Raw genomic sequence first — 15,252 nt, 5'->3', positions numbered from 1 at the left:
GGCACACCTGCCCCAGAGGCTGGGCAGGGAAGGAGCTGGCTGAGTGCCCCCGACGTTCCTGGTCCCAGGTCCAAGGCAGAAAGGGAGCGGGGTGATGAGACAAGGCTTCTCACACCTACGGGGCAAAGGGCTATTAGCACAAGACGGGTTCCTAGGGCTGGACAGGAAGCACCCCTTTCCCCAAGCCCCGCGCCCACACTGGGCCAGAGGCCCCAGATCTGCTGGCTGAGGGGGGTAGGGGCTCGCACAGCTGTGGGGAAGCGAAGCCAGAGGAGGGTGCAGCCAGCCCTCCCCAGGTTGCGACAACCCAGCCTGAGAACGGGGCTGTGCAAACACAGGCCAGTCGGTGTGCGTGGCGCTGGGCGTGTGGCGTCTCCGCAGGGCGGCCACCCCTGCCCTCACCTTGGCATCCAGGGAGTCCACTTTCTTCCTCCACCGGATCCTCCTGGCGGCTGCCGACTCTTTCTGCACCTCCTGGTTGCAGGCATCAGGGCGGAGACCAGAGGCTCAGGCTTATGGCACAGGGGTCCCCAGACCCCTCTCCCTCCCGAGGGAGGACCCCAGACCCCTCTCCCCCCCGAGGGAGGACCCCAGACCCCTTCCCCTCCCGAGGGAGGACCCCAGACCCCTCCCCCTCCCGAGGGAGGACCCCAGACCCCTCCTCCTCTCTGCCTTCCGGCCCGCAGGCTTATCCAACGCCGTTCCCACGCCCAGAATACGTCCACTACTTTTGGGGCTGCCCCTCCTCTGGCAGGTCATTCTGCCACGAAAGGGTCCGTGGTGAGGCCTCAGGAGGTACCTGCGGGTCCCCATCTCCTGACTCCTGCGTCTTGCTGATCCACAGGTTGAGCCTCGATGTCACAACCCCCGAGAGCCGCAAGTTCTCCTGAAAAGAGAGCTTCCGTGTCGGGGTCGGGTGGGCATCTCCAGAGGCCTGTACCTTGCCCACACCCATCCAGCCCAGGGCGCCGGGCCTGACCCCCCTCACTGGGGCTGTGCGCACAGCCAGGGGGACGGGGGCTCACGAGTGGCAGGGAACTCAAGTCAGCGGCAGGTTTTCCCAAACTGACGCACGAAGACGCAGAGCTGTCTGGCACTGCCCAGGCCAGGGGCCGGGATTTGCAGACACCCAGCCTCATCGGCCTGAGCCACTCACCTTCCGGCTGGAGGCTGCTCCTTCCCGGCCCTGACCCACCAGCTCCTTCTCAAAGAGGTGGCGCTTGCTGGCGACGTCCACGGGAGCCACAAAGAACTCAGCGCGGGAGGGGCCCGGAGACCTGACTGACTCTGATCTCTGAGAGCAGAGCACAAGCCGTTGAGCCTTGAGGGTGGGCACCGACCACGCCCACCACGCAGGGCAGGTGCCCGGCCCCACCCACCTGTACAGCTGTGTGGTATCTCTCCAGCTTCTGGCCCAGTGTGAAGGAGCTGGCTGGGATCCTCATGCTGCTGCTGCGGGACAGAAAGGTAGGACAAGACAAGCCAGGTGAGACCCCCCCGCCCCAAGGGAGACCAGGCCTGCGCCCACACCCCCAGTGCTTCGGCAAAGAGAATGTGGCCTCAGTCACCGAGTGAGATCATAATGACTTGACCAAGGCGACGATCTACAGACTCCGGGGACTCCCCTGCCCTCCCTAGAAACAGTCCATTCAGCAGGACACCAGCCACCAGGTTGCCCCACCCCCGACCAAGCCCAACCTGTCCTCAGGCCACCGGACGAGCGTACAAGACTCATGACCTGGCGGTGCCTGCCCTCCTGACACCACGCCGAGGAGCCGGCCAACCGGACACCGTGTGGGTCATACTCCATGCCTTTCCTCGTGCTGTCCCCTCGATTCAAAGCTTCCTTCTGCTGGGAAATCTCCCTCTAGTTCAAGTCCTTTCAGATGCCAATCGCTCCGGGACAGAGTCCCCAGCTCTCGAGGGCCGAGCTCCCGCAGCCATGAGGGGCTCCAGCCATCAGTTCCCATGCCCATCCCGGCGCCTCCGTGCTGTGGGGCCCTTGCACATTTCATGTCTGATGTGAGCTGCTCGAGGGCAGCAGCATGTCTCATCCACCCTGTGCCCCAGCACCCATCCCCACCCGCAGTCCTCGCCCAGCACTGCTGCCCTAGAGATAGTCTGGGGGCAGACGGACGCAATGCATGAGCATGAAACTCCCAACGCATGAGCACAGCTACTCTTCAGACCCCATTTGTTGTTGTTTTTTAGAAAAACACACAGTCCTCCAGCTGCTTGCATGGACGCTGTGGGCGGAGGCAGGGGTAGGGGGGAGGTGGAAGCGCTCGTCAAGCTTGCAGAGTCCCAGGCGCCCGCGCCCCTGCTGAAGCGGCTTCATCCCTTCCTGCACTGGTCAGTCTCCCTCCGCACCCCTGTGCCTCAGGACAGCCCCGCCCAAGCCCCGCCTCCTCCAAGCAGCTCCCCCCATCCCTTCCCTTGTGCCACATCTCGGGCCTCAGTCCCTCCTGCTAACCCTGCAGCACAAGCAGGACGGAGCAGACGGGAGAGGACAGAGCCTCCGGGCCCCTGACCTGCGGGTTAAGGATGCCTCTGAGTGGTCTCTCCGGGGGCTCATCTGAAACGATAAGGAAGGTGCCCATGAGTGGGGTCAGCCGCGGCCTCCTCAAGGGAGGGCTCAGCTGTCAGAACACATCCCCCTCCTGGGGCCTCCCACCCACCTCCGTTCAACCCTCAGTTCAACCCCCATTAAAGGGTCTGGGACATGGCCCCACCCACCAGGCCGGGTCAGCAGCCCCTCCTTGACGCCCCCAGGTCTTCTTGGGGCAGCTGCAACCACCTGCTTCCTGCCTGCTTCCCCACCGCCCCGAGCCCCGTAGGGCAGGGGCAGGGACAGGCACCGGCCGGCAGCAGGTCTCCTGCCTCTCCCCAGGGCCTGGCACAGCGCGCGGACAGTCAAAAAGTGAGTGAGTGACCCAGTAAACAGAGAAACCAGGAGTAAATTCTGGCGTAAAGCGACAGGACCAGCCCCGGTCCACGTGATTTGTACTCCTGGGGCAAGGCAGGGCGGCGGGCACCGGGACAGCCCATGGCTCCCACCCACCTGCCCTCCTGGAGGAGAGGCTCTCCCCGCAGTCCACCTGCGCCGCCCTCCTGCAGGCTAGCTGTGCCCACCACCTGGGGCTGCTGGGTCTCGTCCACACCCGCCTCCAGCCATTAACCGGTGCTTCACTTGATCCAACCCCATCTGCTCTCGGCCACCCTCGGGCACCCAAAGGCCCTGTGCCTGCGTACAACGTCCCTGGTGTCTAACCCAGGGCCCTGGGCCGTAACGGGGGCTGCTTTCCTCGGCATGCCCTCCAGCGGATGGGAGACAAAGGGACCCGGGCCTCACCCGAAAGGAGATGGTCCTGGGGCTGGAGCGCTTCAGGGAGCTGCTGTAGGTGGCCTGGGTGGGCGAGGGTGTGTCCGCCTCGTCCTCCTTGCTGGGGATTTTCATCTGGATGGAGAAGAGGGAGTATCACACGGAAGGCCAGGGCACCCCAATCCCGAGCTGCCACGGGGGCACCACTGGCCTGGCCCATCCCAGGAGCTGCAGGGGGAAGCAGGTAGCAAGACAGTCCCGTGCCTCCTGTCCCTCTGCTGTGGGGATGGCGGACCCAGTCCCGGGGCCAGGCCACCAGGCAGGGCTTTCCAGGGGGACTTCTAGAAGGATCTGAGGCTTCCCACGGGTCCATGAGGGCCTGCAGTCTGGGCCCTGGCTGAGGATGTGGTATGGGGCACCAGGTGCTCCCCACTGCACAGCTGATGCCCCCGCCCCCGGGTCTGCTATCCTGACCGTGGTGGAGCAGGTAGGGAGAGGGAACTGCCGAGGCCGGCCCAGAGGCGGGAGGACAGGACTAGAAGGGAGGGCGGAGGGCGGGGGCCGGGAGGGCAGGGGCACCGCCAACCTGGAGAGTGATGGGTGGGAGGTGGCAAGTCCCAGCCGGACGCTCTGCCCCCTGCCCCCACAGCCCCGCCGAGGACGGGGGCTCCTGCTTGGGGCCGGCCCTCCCCTGCCCCTTGGGGGTGGACGGGCTCTGCGCAGAGGCTGGCAGCTCCTGGGCCCGGGGCTGCCCTGGGGCCGCCGCCCTCGCTGGGGCCAGCCGTGTCTCAGGGGCCAGGGTCTTCTCAAAGACTGCTGCTTTCTCAGACGTCAGTCTCTTTTCTGAGTCCGACGTCTTCCCTGGGGACGGCAGCTTCTCCAAGACACTTGTTTTTTCCAGAACCAACGTCTTTCCCGAGATGGTTCTTTTCTCCAACACTGCAATCTTCTGGGACACAGACACTTTCTCAGGGCTGGCAGTCTTCCCGGAGGTGGAGACTTCCTTGGAGTCCAGGCTCTTTTCGGGCGCTAATGTCTTCTCTGGGGCAGAGGGCTTCTCTGAGCCCCCCTTCCTGCTGCATCCCGGCTCCCTGCCCACCAAGCTCTCCTCCTCCCGGACCCAGGAGCTCCGCTGCTCCCGGCTCAGTCTCCGGCGAAGCAGCAGCCCCAGCTCCTTCTCGGGCGCTGGGGGCAGCTGCCCGGCCTGCCCAGTGCCCGCGCCATCCTCCTCCTCTTTGTCCAGCTGCTCCCGGACGGGGGCCTGTGCGACCTCCGCCTCCCGCTGCCTCTGCCTCCGCTCCTGCCGTGCCCTGAGGACGGCCCACACGTCCTCACCGCTGGAGTCTAGGGGTGGTCGGGGGGAGACCTCCATTTCCTCCACGCTCGGCAGTCTGAGTCGAAAGATGGGAGATGGGGCGGGAGACAGAGTCAGAGGCCGGCAGAGGTGGGAGAGACCCTGGGATGCCCTCCGACCCAGTGAAGATGCCTCTGGGGCCACGTGGGAGGGGCGAGGAAGGAAGGCCGAGGCCCCCGCCGGAACCACCATCGCTTAAATCAGGAACCCTTTTATCTGCTTTACGCATCGGGCTTCTAAGGTATCCTTTGAACAAAGCACATGATACTTTTCAAAGAAACTCATAAACCCCTGAAAGGTGTGACCATTCCATGCTCAGCCCCAATCAACAAAGACCTCATCTGTGCCAGGCCCCGCCCCTTGCGGCTTAGATCAGGACCAGAGACAGTCAGGGAGCTGGCACAGGTCACACAGCTAATGGGCGGTGGAGCTGGGAGTAGAACCCAGGCCTCTGACATTCCTCCCGGCCCCTGACAGCCCCCTCCTCTGGGGGACCCAGGGGAACAAGGGCAACATGAGAGGCCCTCAGCCTCCAGCAAAGGAGCCTCTTCCGTCCCCACCACCTGCTCGCCGTGCGACTTGGAGCAGGTTAGCAGGTTAGTTCACTGTCTGAGCCTGTTTCCCAGACTGCAGACTGGGCTTGTTCGGAGGCGAGAGGAGACTCATGGCAGGTGTGGGCGCCGTCCTGACAGACAGGAGCATCCGGTGAACAAGGCCCTTCTCCGCCTTCCCCTCTCGACCCTCAGATCTGGTGGCCAGACCGGCCCCCGCGCTCCTGCGGTCAGAGGCTGACCACGGAGGGTCCGGGTTAGAGGGAGGCAGCCGGCTTGAATGCAGAGAGCTGGCCCCGGGGCCCGACAGATGTGGACGACACCCGCGGCCCCCGCTCTCCAGGTGGACAACCCGTGTGCTCTCTGACCAGCTTCTCCACCTGTGAGACGTGTTAGGACCCTCCCTCTTGGGAGCCTGGAAGGACTGAGCTACGCTCACAAAACGTCCAGCAAAGGCTGCGCGTCTCATGAGCACTGGGCCTCACTGGCTGTCCTGGTGAGGGTGGGACCCACGGAAGTCCAGCCTGGTTCCCGCCCATCATCCGGGACCAGGACACCGCCTCCCCACCCCCGCACCTCTCTGGGGCCGCCGCGTCTCCATCCTGGGCCGGCTGGGCCACCTCGTCGTCCACGGTGGAGCTCAGGCTCCGATGTCGCCGCCGCCGTTCCCTCTCCTGTTCCTCTTTGTCCTCCAGGGTCCACTGCCTGGCCAGGCTATGGGGGGACAGGGGTCAGTGCAGCCCACATGGCCCGCCACCCCAGCCTGTGCAGCGACCCCCCCAGGGGGGCGCTGGGCTGGACTCCACCCTGGACACCCGAGGTGGATGGGGGCCCCTGCTCCGGGGCGCGCAGGGATGTGGGAGGGCAGGTGCAGCTCTGCCTGAAGGAGGTGGGTGAACCTGACAAGCTGCCCTCTCTCTCTGGTCCGGGGACTTAGATGACATCCCTCAGTGGACAATCGCAGAGAAACGACCTCAGCTACACAGCTCCCCGTGGGACTTCTCGGCTCTCCAGAGGGGGAGACTCCCCACTGAGACCGGTTACAGCCGGGGAGGGCCCGGCATCACTCCCTTCACCTCTCAGGAGCCCCGGCAGCCTCTTTGGCTCCCGAGAACCAGCTCTCGGGTGCCGGGGGCAGGGGCCACACCCTGCTTTTGGTTCCTGTATCACAGGGCCTACCAGCCACCCATCCCCGCCTTCAATCACACAGCCACCTAACCTCCTGTCCCTGCAAACAGCCCTCCCCCATCACCTCCACCGCCCTGCCCACCCGTCACCCTTATCCACCTACCGCCCCCCCCAACCCATCCCCACCCTCCATCCCAACCAAAGAGCAAATATCCCCAAGGAACTGTGCTGGGCCAGCGCCCCGTCGGAAACTGCGGCTTCACAGACCAGGGCAGGGCCCCTGCCTCGGAGACACCTGCCAAACACTGAGAAAGACAAGTGTGTCCACCAGTAGCCCCCCAGCTCTGCGCAGGGAGGGAAGGGTTACTGGGGCCGCAGCGTCAGCAGAGGCCCCAGCAGAGCCTGAACGTGGGCTGGATCTCAGGAAGGGGGACAGGCCAGGGCCGGGAGAAACCCGAGGCCCAGGCAGAAGGGAGGGACGAGCAAGCCTGGTGGTCAGAGGTGGGGGCTTGCAGGGCAGGGAGGCCGTGCTTCACCCAGAGCCGCAGGAGAAGCTTAGGCCATGAGGGCTGGGAGTGGCCCCCCAGTGCTGTCTGGGGCACCGGTCAGGAGGGCCTCTGCTTGGCCCTCCTGCCCGCGGGCAGGTCCCTTCCTTGCCTCCGTTTTCCTCCCCAAGAGGAGCACCCACACGACGGCCCTGATCTTTTATTCCAAGTCCAGCATCACATCTGCTGATCTGATCGTCACTAAACTCACACGTTTTGAGCACTGTCTACAGGCAGGCAGGTTCCGGGGACTGGGAAGGAGCCCGACGGGGTTCTGCCCTTTGGGGCGCGTGCCAGGTGGGGGAGTCAGACAGGGAGCAAGGAGCCCACCCGTGAACAAAACGTCAGGAAGAGACGGAGGACGAGAGAAGGCACCTGGAGGGGAGAGGGCCCCAAGGACCAGAGGGGCTGGGTCTGGTGGCAGCGTTCCAGGGTGAGGGGGTAGCACAGCACAGGCCTCGGCCGGATGGCTGTGCTCAGGGGCCGGGAGAGAGCGTGGGTTTATTCCAGGGTGTGGGAAGACACTGGACAGTTTCACACCGAGGGGGACATGGTAAGACTTATTATGGTCACTATTTTAAACCTCTCCAGCTGCTGTATGGTGACAGGACTGCAGAAGGCGGAGGAGAGGGACTGGGCCGGGGGTGGGGGTGGGGGTCCCTTGCCAGGGCGCGAGCTACGGTGATGTTACCTGGGGTGGTGACAGTGAGACGGGAAAAGTGATGGATTCGGGACACATTTTGAAGACAGAGCCAACTGGGTTTGCCGATGGGCTGGATGGGGATGAGGGGCGAGGAAATGAGAAAAATCAAGGAAAACTAGATTTTCTGGCCTGAGCAGTTCCTGGTGCCTGCTCTTAGAAGGCTGGGGACCATCAGGGAGGAAGGGGTTTGGCGGGATGTCCGCGGGAGGAAACCCGGGAGGAGCTGAGCTGGAGAGGAGCCAGCCCTGTCCACACCGCTGGAAGGGCAAGACCACCAGGAGGCAGTGTTGAGCACGGAGGCTTCCGGACCCTTAGAAAGAGCCCGACTGGACAGGGGACCCGATGGCTGTGCTCGGGGAGAAGGGGAGAAGGGGACCCGAGAAAGAGGAGCTGGTGACGGCCGGCAACTCTGCTGAGAAGGTTTAACGAGAAGAAAAGCCACCAAGATGAGACGGTACCTGGAGGAGGACGTGGACACCAAGATTGCTGTCTTAATTGAGGTGTCATTTACGTACAATAAACACACAGATCTTAAGTCATGTTTTCTTTTTCAAGATGGGCAAATGAGGCAGAGCGGAGAGGGTATGAAAGGTTTGAAAAGCAAGTGTGAAGAAGTTGTCCTGCAGGGAGAGAAAAGACCACAGGACGGGGCGCATCCACCACGGCACCCGGAACGCACAGGCGCCACCAAATGTGGAACCGAGTGCAAGTGTCAACCTCAGAGGGCAGGGCGTTCCTCCTCCCTGGTTGGGGGGGGGGGTCCACCAGATCTCTGCCTTAATAAGCAAGAGCGCAAAGGGGGAGCAAATCCTAGGCACCCCCGAACGGCAATCTGCCCAATCGCCCCAGGCAACCTTCCAGAACCGCCCAAGTCTGGTGTCAGGGTAGCTCTTGGTGAAAACCTCAGTTCCTCCTGCTCCTCAGGTCTGTACTCCACCTGCGTGGGGATGGGGCAGGGCTCCAATCTAGGACCCACGGCCTTGACCAAGGGGTTTAAACCAGATTCCCCAAGGCCTCCGTGATCATTCATTCATTCACTCACTCACTCATTCCACGGGAACCCATGGTTCCTGCCGGCCAGGCCCCAATGCCCCACCCCTTCCTCGCTGCCCGGGTCCAGATGAGAAAGGTCCACTTCAGCTGGCTTTCCTCTGGACCCACCGAACTGAGTGCACAGTCTGGGGTCAGCTGTGCCCTGCAAAGCTGAGGGACCCCACCGCCCCGAGGGAGACCGGCCCACCGAGCGGGGCACCTCCCCCGACAGGCGCATCTGGGCTGGAGCCCCCAGGATTCCTTGGGCCTGAGCACAGGCCGCTCAGCCCTCAGGGGAGCCACCTGTTTGTTTGTGGGACCTGGGACAAGTCGGTGTGTGATCTGTCAGAGCCTGGTCTCGGGAAGCGACTCACCCCAGGCGGGTCCTCGCCCCGAGGGTCTCAGGGCCCATCCTCGAGTGACCCCCAGCTTTGCCCCAAGACCCCGCCGCTCACCCAGGTGACGTGGTCACACCTCACCCCCACCCCAGGAGAAACGTTATCTCCACCAAGCAAAGAGCTCCTCCTCTAAAGAGGAGAAAATGGGGAGGAGAGGGCAGGAGGGGTGAAGGCCAGGCTTCCAGGCGGCTCCACAGGAGCCCCAGGAATAAACAAAGAGCAACTAAGGGCTTCATTCAGGAGCAAACAAGTATTTGTTGACTATGGTGACTAACCAATCAATAAATAAAGGCAGAAGCGCGGGCTCTGACATGTGCTCACACGACACTGGGTGCTGCTCCCAGCGGCTCCCAGATACCTCTGATAAGAGGCCCCCGGCAACCCTGAGGGACGGGCGGGTCACCCCCATTCTGCAGGTGAGGACTCTGAGGCTCATGGGGGTCAATAACGTTCCCAGGACAGGCCAGCCAGTAAAAGAAGGAACGAAGCTTCCAACATAGGCTAGCCTCTTAGCACAAGGTTAAAGGCCAGGAAGGATGCCCTGCCACCTTCTCGGGAGCCCAGCAGCTGAAGAGGCAGGGGGGGCAAGGGGTGTCCGGGAGGGCCTCGGAAGGTGTGGGACCCTCCAGCCCAGCACAGGCCTGAGCTCGTGGCGCAGCCTGGGGAAGCAGGGTTGAGGAAACCCAGCCGCCAACACGTCGCCCTCTCGGGCGCCAGGGCCAGGCCAGGGTGGACCGTGTAGGTCCCGCACCCCAGGGAGTCCCAGCCACTGTCGCCAACTGATGCCGCAGCCCTGGGCGGCCGTCCCGCCACCAGCTCCCTCTCAACAGCCCTTTCCTCCACCTCCTGGCCCTCCTCTGGGGACACACATCCGTCTCTTTGCCTCCAGGTAGGACTGCTAGCCGCCCTACTCCGGACCTCACCGGCTCCATTCTTAGGGCAAGGGACCGCCTTCTCCCTTAACTAGTTCTGGAAGACCTTCTGCCCTGCTGCTCAGGCCAGAGCTGGCTCTGCTCCCTCCCAAGGGCCACTCTTCCTGAGCTCTATCCTCGCAGGGGTAGAGCAGGGGTGTAAGTGCTGGCAGCTTTACCAGGAGAACCGTTCTTTCCCCAATTGAATCGCACATAGGAGCCCATTATACGACAGACCGAGGCTCAGCTGCCCTGGTTAAAGCAGGGGAAGGGTGTGAAGGCTGCCCCAGAGCATTCTGTGGAAGCCTGGGGCTCAAAGAGCAAGGATTTGCAGAACTTGGAAGGAGAAAAGGGAGCTCAGGCCTGGCACCGGGCTGAGAGACGCAGCTCTGATTAGCCGCGTGACCTTGGGCCAGTCTGCAGCCCCTGAGGGGGGACAGTCCTTCCACGCGACGAGGGGCCACGCTGGGTGGTCCATGAGGTCCCTTCTAGCCCTGCTGGTCTAGGGAGAGGTGTCAGGGAGAACTGAGCGGCTCGGGAGGTGGCAGGGCTGCTCAAGACCCAGGCGGGGGGATGATTAATTTCCGCCCCCCGCCCCCGGCCTCGCTGCTCCAGACCCACCCCTGGGCCCCCGCCGACGAGCCCGCCCAGCCTCACCCTCACCAGGCCAGCCCAGGGAGGAGAGGGCAAGGCTGCTGACCAGGGCACCCGGCCAGGCAGCTCACCACTGCCCCGCCCCGGGGCTAGAGCGTCTGAATTTCTACTCGCCAAGGACGGGCGGCAGGCTGGCCCTCAGCTGCCCACCTTGGCCCCGTCTGGGGCCACGCTCCTCGCGCCCTCCTCAGCGCCCCCCCAAACCCGACCCCAGGATGGCCCGGGAGGCTCCGTTGACAGTGACTCACGGCCCTTCCCTCCTGCCAGCTGAGGCTTGTTCGCCAGGGAGCAGTAGGGCGGGAGGGTCCTCGGCTCCAGCTGCCTCAGGGGTGAGCGTTGGCCACAGCTGTGTCTGCCCACAGGGCTGGGGAGGGCCAGGGGGCGGGGCCGGGGCTGGTCCCCGGGGCTTCCCGCTGCCTGGCGATCGCGTCTCCCAACCCCGGCCCCCCCTGCAGCCACGGGAGACTGGGGCCATCTGAGCAGGGGACCAGCTAAGACCAGACCCTGCTCGCACTTTAAAAGTTCCAGCGCCCCACTGCCACCTGGCGCACACCCTGACACACATCCGGGCATGTCTCAGACACAAAGTCACACACATCCCAGCAGACCGGGGGCTCCTGACTCAGCCATGTCTGCTTTGTGTTTGGTTTTTTTTTTTTGTTTTTTTTTTTTGCGGTACGCGGGCCTCTCACTGTTGTGGCCTCTCCCGTTGCGGAGCACAGGCTCCGGACGCGCAGGCTCAGCGGCCATGGCTCACGGGCCCAACCGCTCCGCGGCATGTGGGATCTTCCCGGACCAGGGCACGAACCCGTGTCCCCTGCATCGGCAGGCGGACTCTCAACCACTGCGCCACCAGGGAAGCCCTGCTTTGTGTTTTTAGCCCAACGCCCTGCGCTGTGGTCTTCAATGGACATCCAAATGGACTCGGACTCCCAAGGCCCAAACTCGGCAACGTCAGAACATACCATCCACCCAGACGTGTCCACACTACACACCCCAACAGACAGGCCCCGCCTGGAAGCAGAGACGCTCCCACGTCAACGCCGGCACCGTGACCCACAGCAGAGTCCGAGACCTTGACCCCCAGCTCCACCCGCAGTACAGACCCTCCCTGGGTGTGTCCAGCCTCTGAGGCGGCCGGGCCCCTGTCTAGGGCACCGAGCTCCTCCTTTCTTGGGGCGTATCCTTCCCCTCTCTAGACCCCGCGGGCCCCTCTGCAGCGCGGTGACTGGGCAACTGTGCTTCAGAGCAGTGAGGTCTGAGGGTCTGGGAGGCCCCCGGCCCTGGAGAAGCTCTGGAGCCCTTGGGAAGGGGGTGGGGAGAGCCAGAGGCCTTGCTGGGGAAGGCCTGGGAGGTGCTGCTCCGTGCCTATAAAGGCAGCCTGGGCCTCCACCCACACGCCCACCTGACAGGGGTCGGCTTCTACCCACTAGAACCTTCCGGGCTCCCATCAGTCTCCTGAGGGGGCAGTGTGTGTGGGGGGGGATCGCAGGTGAAGATGCTCATGGAAGCACCTCTGGGGGGAGGTGCAGGGTGGCCCCAAGGGGTTCAGGGGTCACCAACCACATGAGGGGGGCTGCCTTCCGGACACGCCCCCAGGCTTCTCTGACCCTGACAGATGTCCCGCAGGCAGGGATACGACACCCAGTGCCCAGGCCCTGGGGAGGATAAGCTCACAAATAAAGGCTGAAGCCCAGAGGGGGGCAGAAGCTGTGGTGAGGTCACCCAGCCCAGACCCCACCCCGAAACGCCACGCTCGGAACGCGAGCCTCATCAGTGGGAGGGCATCTGTCCCCCCCTACCCAGCCCCCGGTGCTGTTCACCAACGCTCCCCGGTGGTGCTGCCCCGCTCCTGGCACGGCGCCCCCTGCTCCTCCCCGGGCGGGGCCCCTCAAACTCTCTACAGAGAAACGCGGGCCGTCAGGGGGGCTTCTCGGGAAATGAGGCTGGGCCATAACTCCAGAACGCTTCCCCAGTGCCCCGAACCGGCCTCTAGGGGCCGGCAGCCCACCCCAGGCACCCTGCTTGTGCCTCAGCTCCCAAGGGGAGGAAGGAGGCGGTGGGGCAGGCGGAACACCTGCGAGCTGCCAGGTGTGGCCCCGACTCTGTGGCCCCCAGGGGCGGCCAGGCACCCGGGCTCACCTGGACAGCGTGGCCCAGTTCTTCCTGCTGACTGACATGCCGCCGGAGCCCGGGCGCCCGCCGCGTGCGTCGTGTCCGCTCGGCGCCTCCCCGCGCGCAACCCGCCCGCCGCCGGCGCAGGTAGGCTCACCTGGCCTCTTATCCACCCCCGGCCTGCGTCCCGCGCAGCCGCGCACCGCCTGCTGCCCCGGATTGGCCTGTGGGTAGGCGCGTCGCAGAAGGAGCCGCCCCGGTCCCCGCCCCGGCCACCCGGCCGCGCGCCCAGGACGGGCCGCCGCACCTATGCTCCGACGGACGGACGGGTGGACGAGAGCCCGGGCCGCGCGGGGCGGTGCGGGGCGGGGCGGGGGTGGGGACTTCCTGCTCGGGACCTGTCCGACCAGCCCGCCCGGCCGCTCCCTCCCGCAAGTGCCGCGGCCCGGGGCCGGGGCCCGGGGACGGACCCGCTCTCCACCCGCCAACCGGCTCGGCCCCGAGAATCCCAGACGGGAGGCGGGCGGGTAGGTGGGAGCCGGCGCGCGTCTGAGGTCTGGAGAGCCCTCCCGGCCCTGCGCTCCGGCCCGCCGCTCCGAGACCCCGGGAGAGCGCGGGGCGCGCTTCCTCTGCGCCGCGCGCAAAACCGCAGGCACGCCCGGGGCAAAGCCCACCCCTCCCGAAAGGAGAGCCTGGGTTCCATTCTGCACACCCTGGAGTGCCTCCGGCTCTGAAAAAGCCAAGACGTCGGAGGCGTCTCCTCGCAGGCTGGTCTGGACTTTGGGCTGGAGGGGCTGGGTGTGGAACCAGGCGGGGGAAGCTCGGCTTTCCCCGGAAGGGAGCAGTGGACAGGGAACTAGCAGTGGAGTTTTGGAGCAAGTGAGGCACCACCTGGCTCCCTTTAAGTGCGCATCCGGCTGCCGGTGCCAGTCGCGCTGCCCGCCCGGGAGCCGGCCTCAGGGAGACCAGGGATGGTCAGTCCCCAAGTCCCGCGGAGTCTTATCTTCCCGACGCATCAGAACTGGTGCAGCCCCAGGCACCAGCAGGAGAAGAGGGAGGCGGAACTGACAGCGTCTGCCCTGCTGGGTCTCGCTGACCAGCCTGGCCTCCCTGTGGCACTGACCCAGAGCTGGTGGTCTCTACAATACCCTCCAGCTCTGAGATCTCCCAGTAAAGGGCAAGCCAGCCGCTAAGCAGAAGCTGGGACACACACACACAGCTAGCCTGCTAAGGCATCTCCGTCCCCAAATGCCCCCTCCTCCAGGGAGCCTTCCTTCTTGGCCAGAGGAGGTGAGGAGTGAGGTTCAAGGAATGAGAGCTGGACTGGGAGCCTGGAGATGGGGCTTTGGGCTCTGACATGTATGAAACATGTGACGTGGGGCAAATCTCCTGTTTCCTCATGTGTGTAGAATGATACTTTGCCCAGCTTCCTTCCAGGTTGTGGGGATCACACGAGTCCGTGGTTGCGTGCTGGTGATCCTGGGGTGAGCAGCGGGAGAGCTGACAAGACCCCTGCAGAGGCCAAGGCAGGCCCTGGGCCACTGGCTCTTCCAGGGAAAGAGAAAGAGGGGCTGGTGATAACCCAGGTCCCTGGATGCTGGGATTTGGGGCCCAGCACTTCCTGGGGAGCCTGCTGACCCCTGGGGACCTAGAGAATGTCCCTCCCATGGTTTGTCAGTGGTGACATCTCAACAGAGAAGGACAAACGACCCCAGTCATTTGAAGCCTGGCCTTTCCAGGGACACTTCATGAAACCAGCAGAGAGTCAGCGGTGTCTCTAAAAGCCCAAACTCCAGCACCCTGTCTATGGACACAAAAACCCAAAGACACGGAAGATTGGTGCATAGACAACTCCAGAAGTAAGGAAAAGTGAATTATGTGCGTGTTAGTGCCCCAAAAGTTCCTTGAGGGCAGGCATTGTATATTCACTAGACCCTTCCTGCGTGCCGGGCACTGTGCTTGGTGCTATGTCAGGGCTGCGGTGACGAAGTGTCACCAGCTAGGTGGCTTAAAAACCACAGGTATTTATTTTCCCACAGTTCTGAAGGCTAGAAGCCCATCAGCAGAGCCGTGCTCCCTCCAGAGGCTCTAGGGCAGGACCTTTCTTTGCGTCTGTCGTCCTGCTGCTGCTGGTGGCAACCCTGGTCCTGCAGCCACGTGACTCCACGTCTGCCTTCAGAGTCCCAGGGAACCGTCCCGGTGTCTCTGTGCCCGCGTCCAAAGTTCCCTCTTCTTATCAAGACATCAGTCCTTGCATTACAGCCCCACCCTGATCCAATACGACCACATTCAAATTTGATCACATCTGCAAAGACCCGATTTCCCAGTGAGGTCACATTCACAGCTACCAGGGCTTAGGGATTGACTATTTTTTCTGTGCGGGAACATAATTCTACCTGCTACAATCAGCAAACAGCGCTGGCTTTTAATGACACCAAGATGGTGGGGACTCAGATCCTGACCCCAAGACAGTCCCAGTTTGGCAGTGGAGGCACACACGTGCTGGTGCACATCCACATGTGCTCCTAATCATACGTAC

At 63.9% G+C, this 15,252-nt stretch overlaps 1 protein-coding gene across 5 annotated transcripts; it reads right to left on the bottom strand.

Moving 5' to 3' along the window:
• Nucleotides 1-21: 21 nt before the first annotated feature.
• LAD1 (ladinin 1) lies at nt 22-12,855 on the bottom strand. Of its 5 annotated transcripts, none has more exons than XM_022562039.3 (10): nt 12,741-12,855; nt 5,804-5,941; nt 3,909-4,713; nt 3,353-3,457; nt 2,532-2,575; nt 1,380-1,452; nt 1,157-1,294; nt 800-886; nt 403-474; nt 22-115 (listed from the first exon to the last, which is right to left on the bottom strand). In XM_022562039.3, exons 1-10 carry the CDS (start codon nt 12,776-12,778, stop codon nt 110-112), a joined length of 1,506 nt encoding a protein of 501 aa, XP_022417747.1. In that variant the 5' UTR covers nt 12,779-12,855; the 3' UTR covers nt 22-109. The 5 variants fall into 5 exon arrangements, with proteins under 5 accessions (XP_022417747.1, XP_089761294.1, XP_089761236.1 ...); XM_089905168.1 differs by lacking the exon at nt 12,741-12,855 and adding an exon at nt 10,847-11,592 and having other exon boundaries at nt 1,380-1,449; XM_089905110.1 differs by lacking the exon at nt 12,741-12,855 and adding an exon at nt 10,847-11,585.
• Between the last annotated feature and the right edge of the window lie 2,397 nt (nt 12,856-15,252).

This window comes from Delphinapterus leucas, chromosome 1 (assembly GCF_059928025.1).
Source record: "Delphinapterus leucas isolate spDelLeu-1000000601 "Yukka" chromosome 1, BTC_Dleu_Yukka2, whole genome shotgun sequence".
NCBI classification, from domain to species: domain Eukaryota; kingdom Metazoa; phylum Chordata; class Mammalia; order Artiodactyla; family Monodontidae; genus Delphinapterus; species Delphinapterus leucas.
The sequence above is the reverse complement of the archived record's forward strand: the minus strand, read 5'-3'. Positions and strand labels throughout refer to the sequence as shown.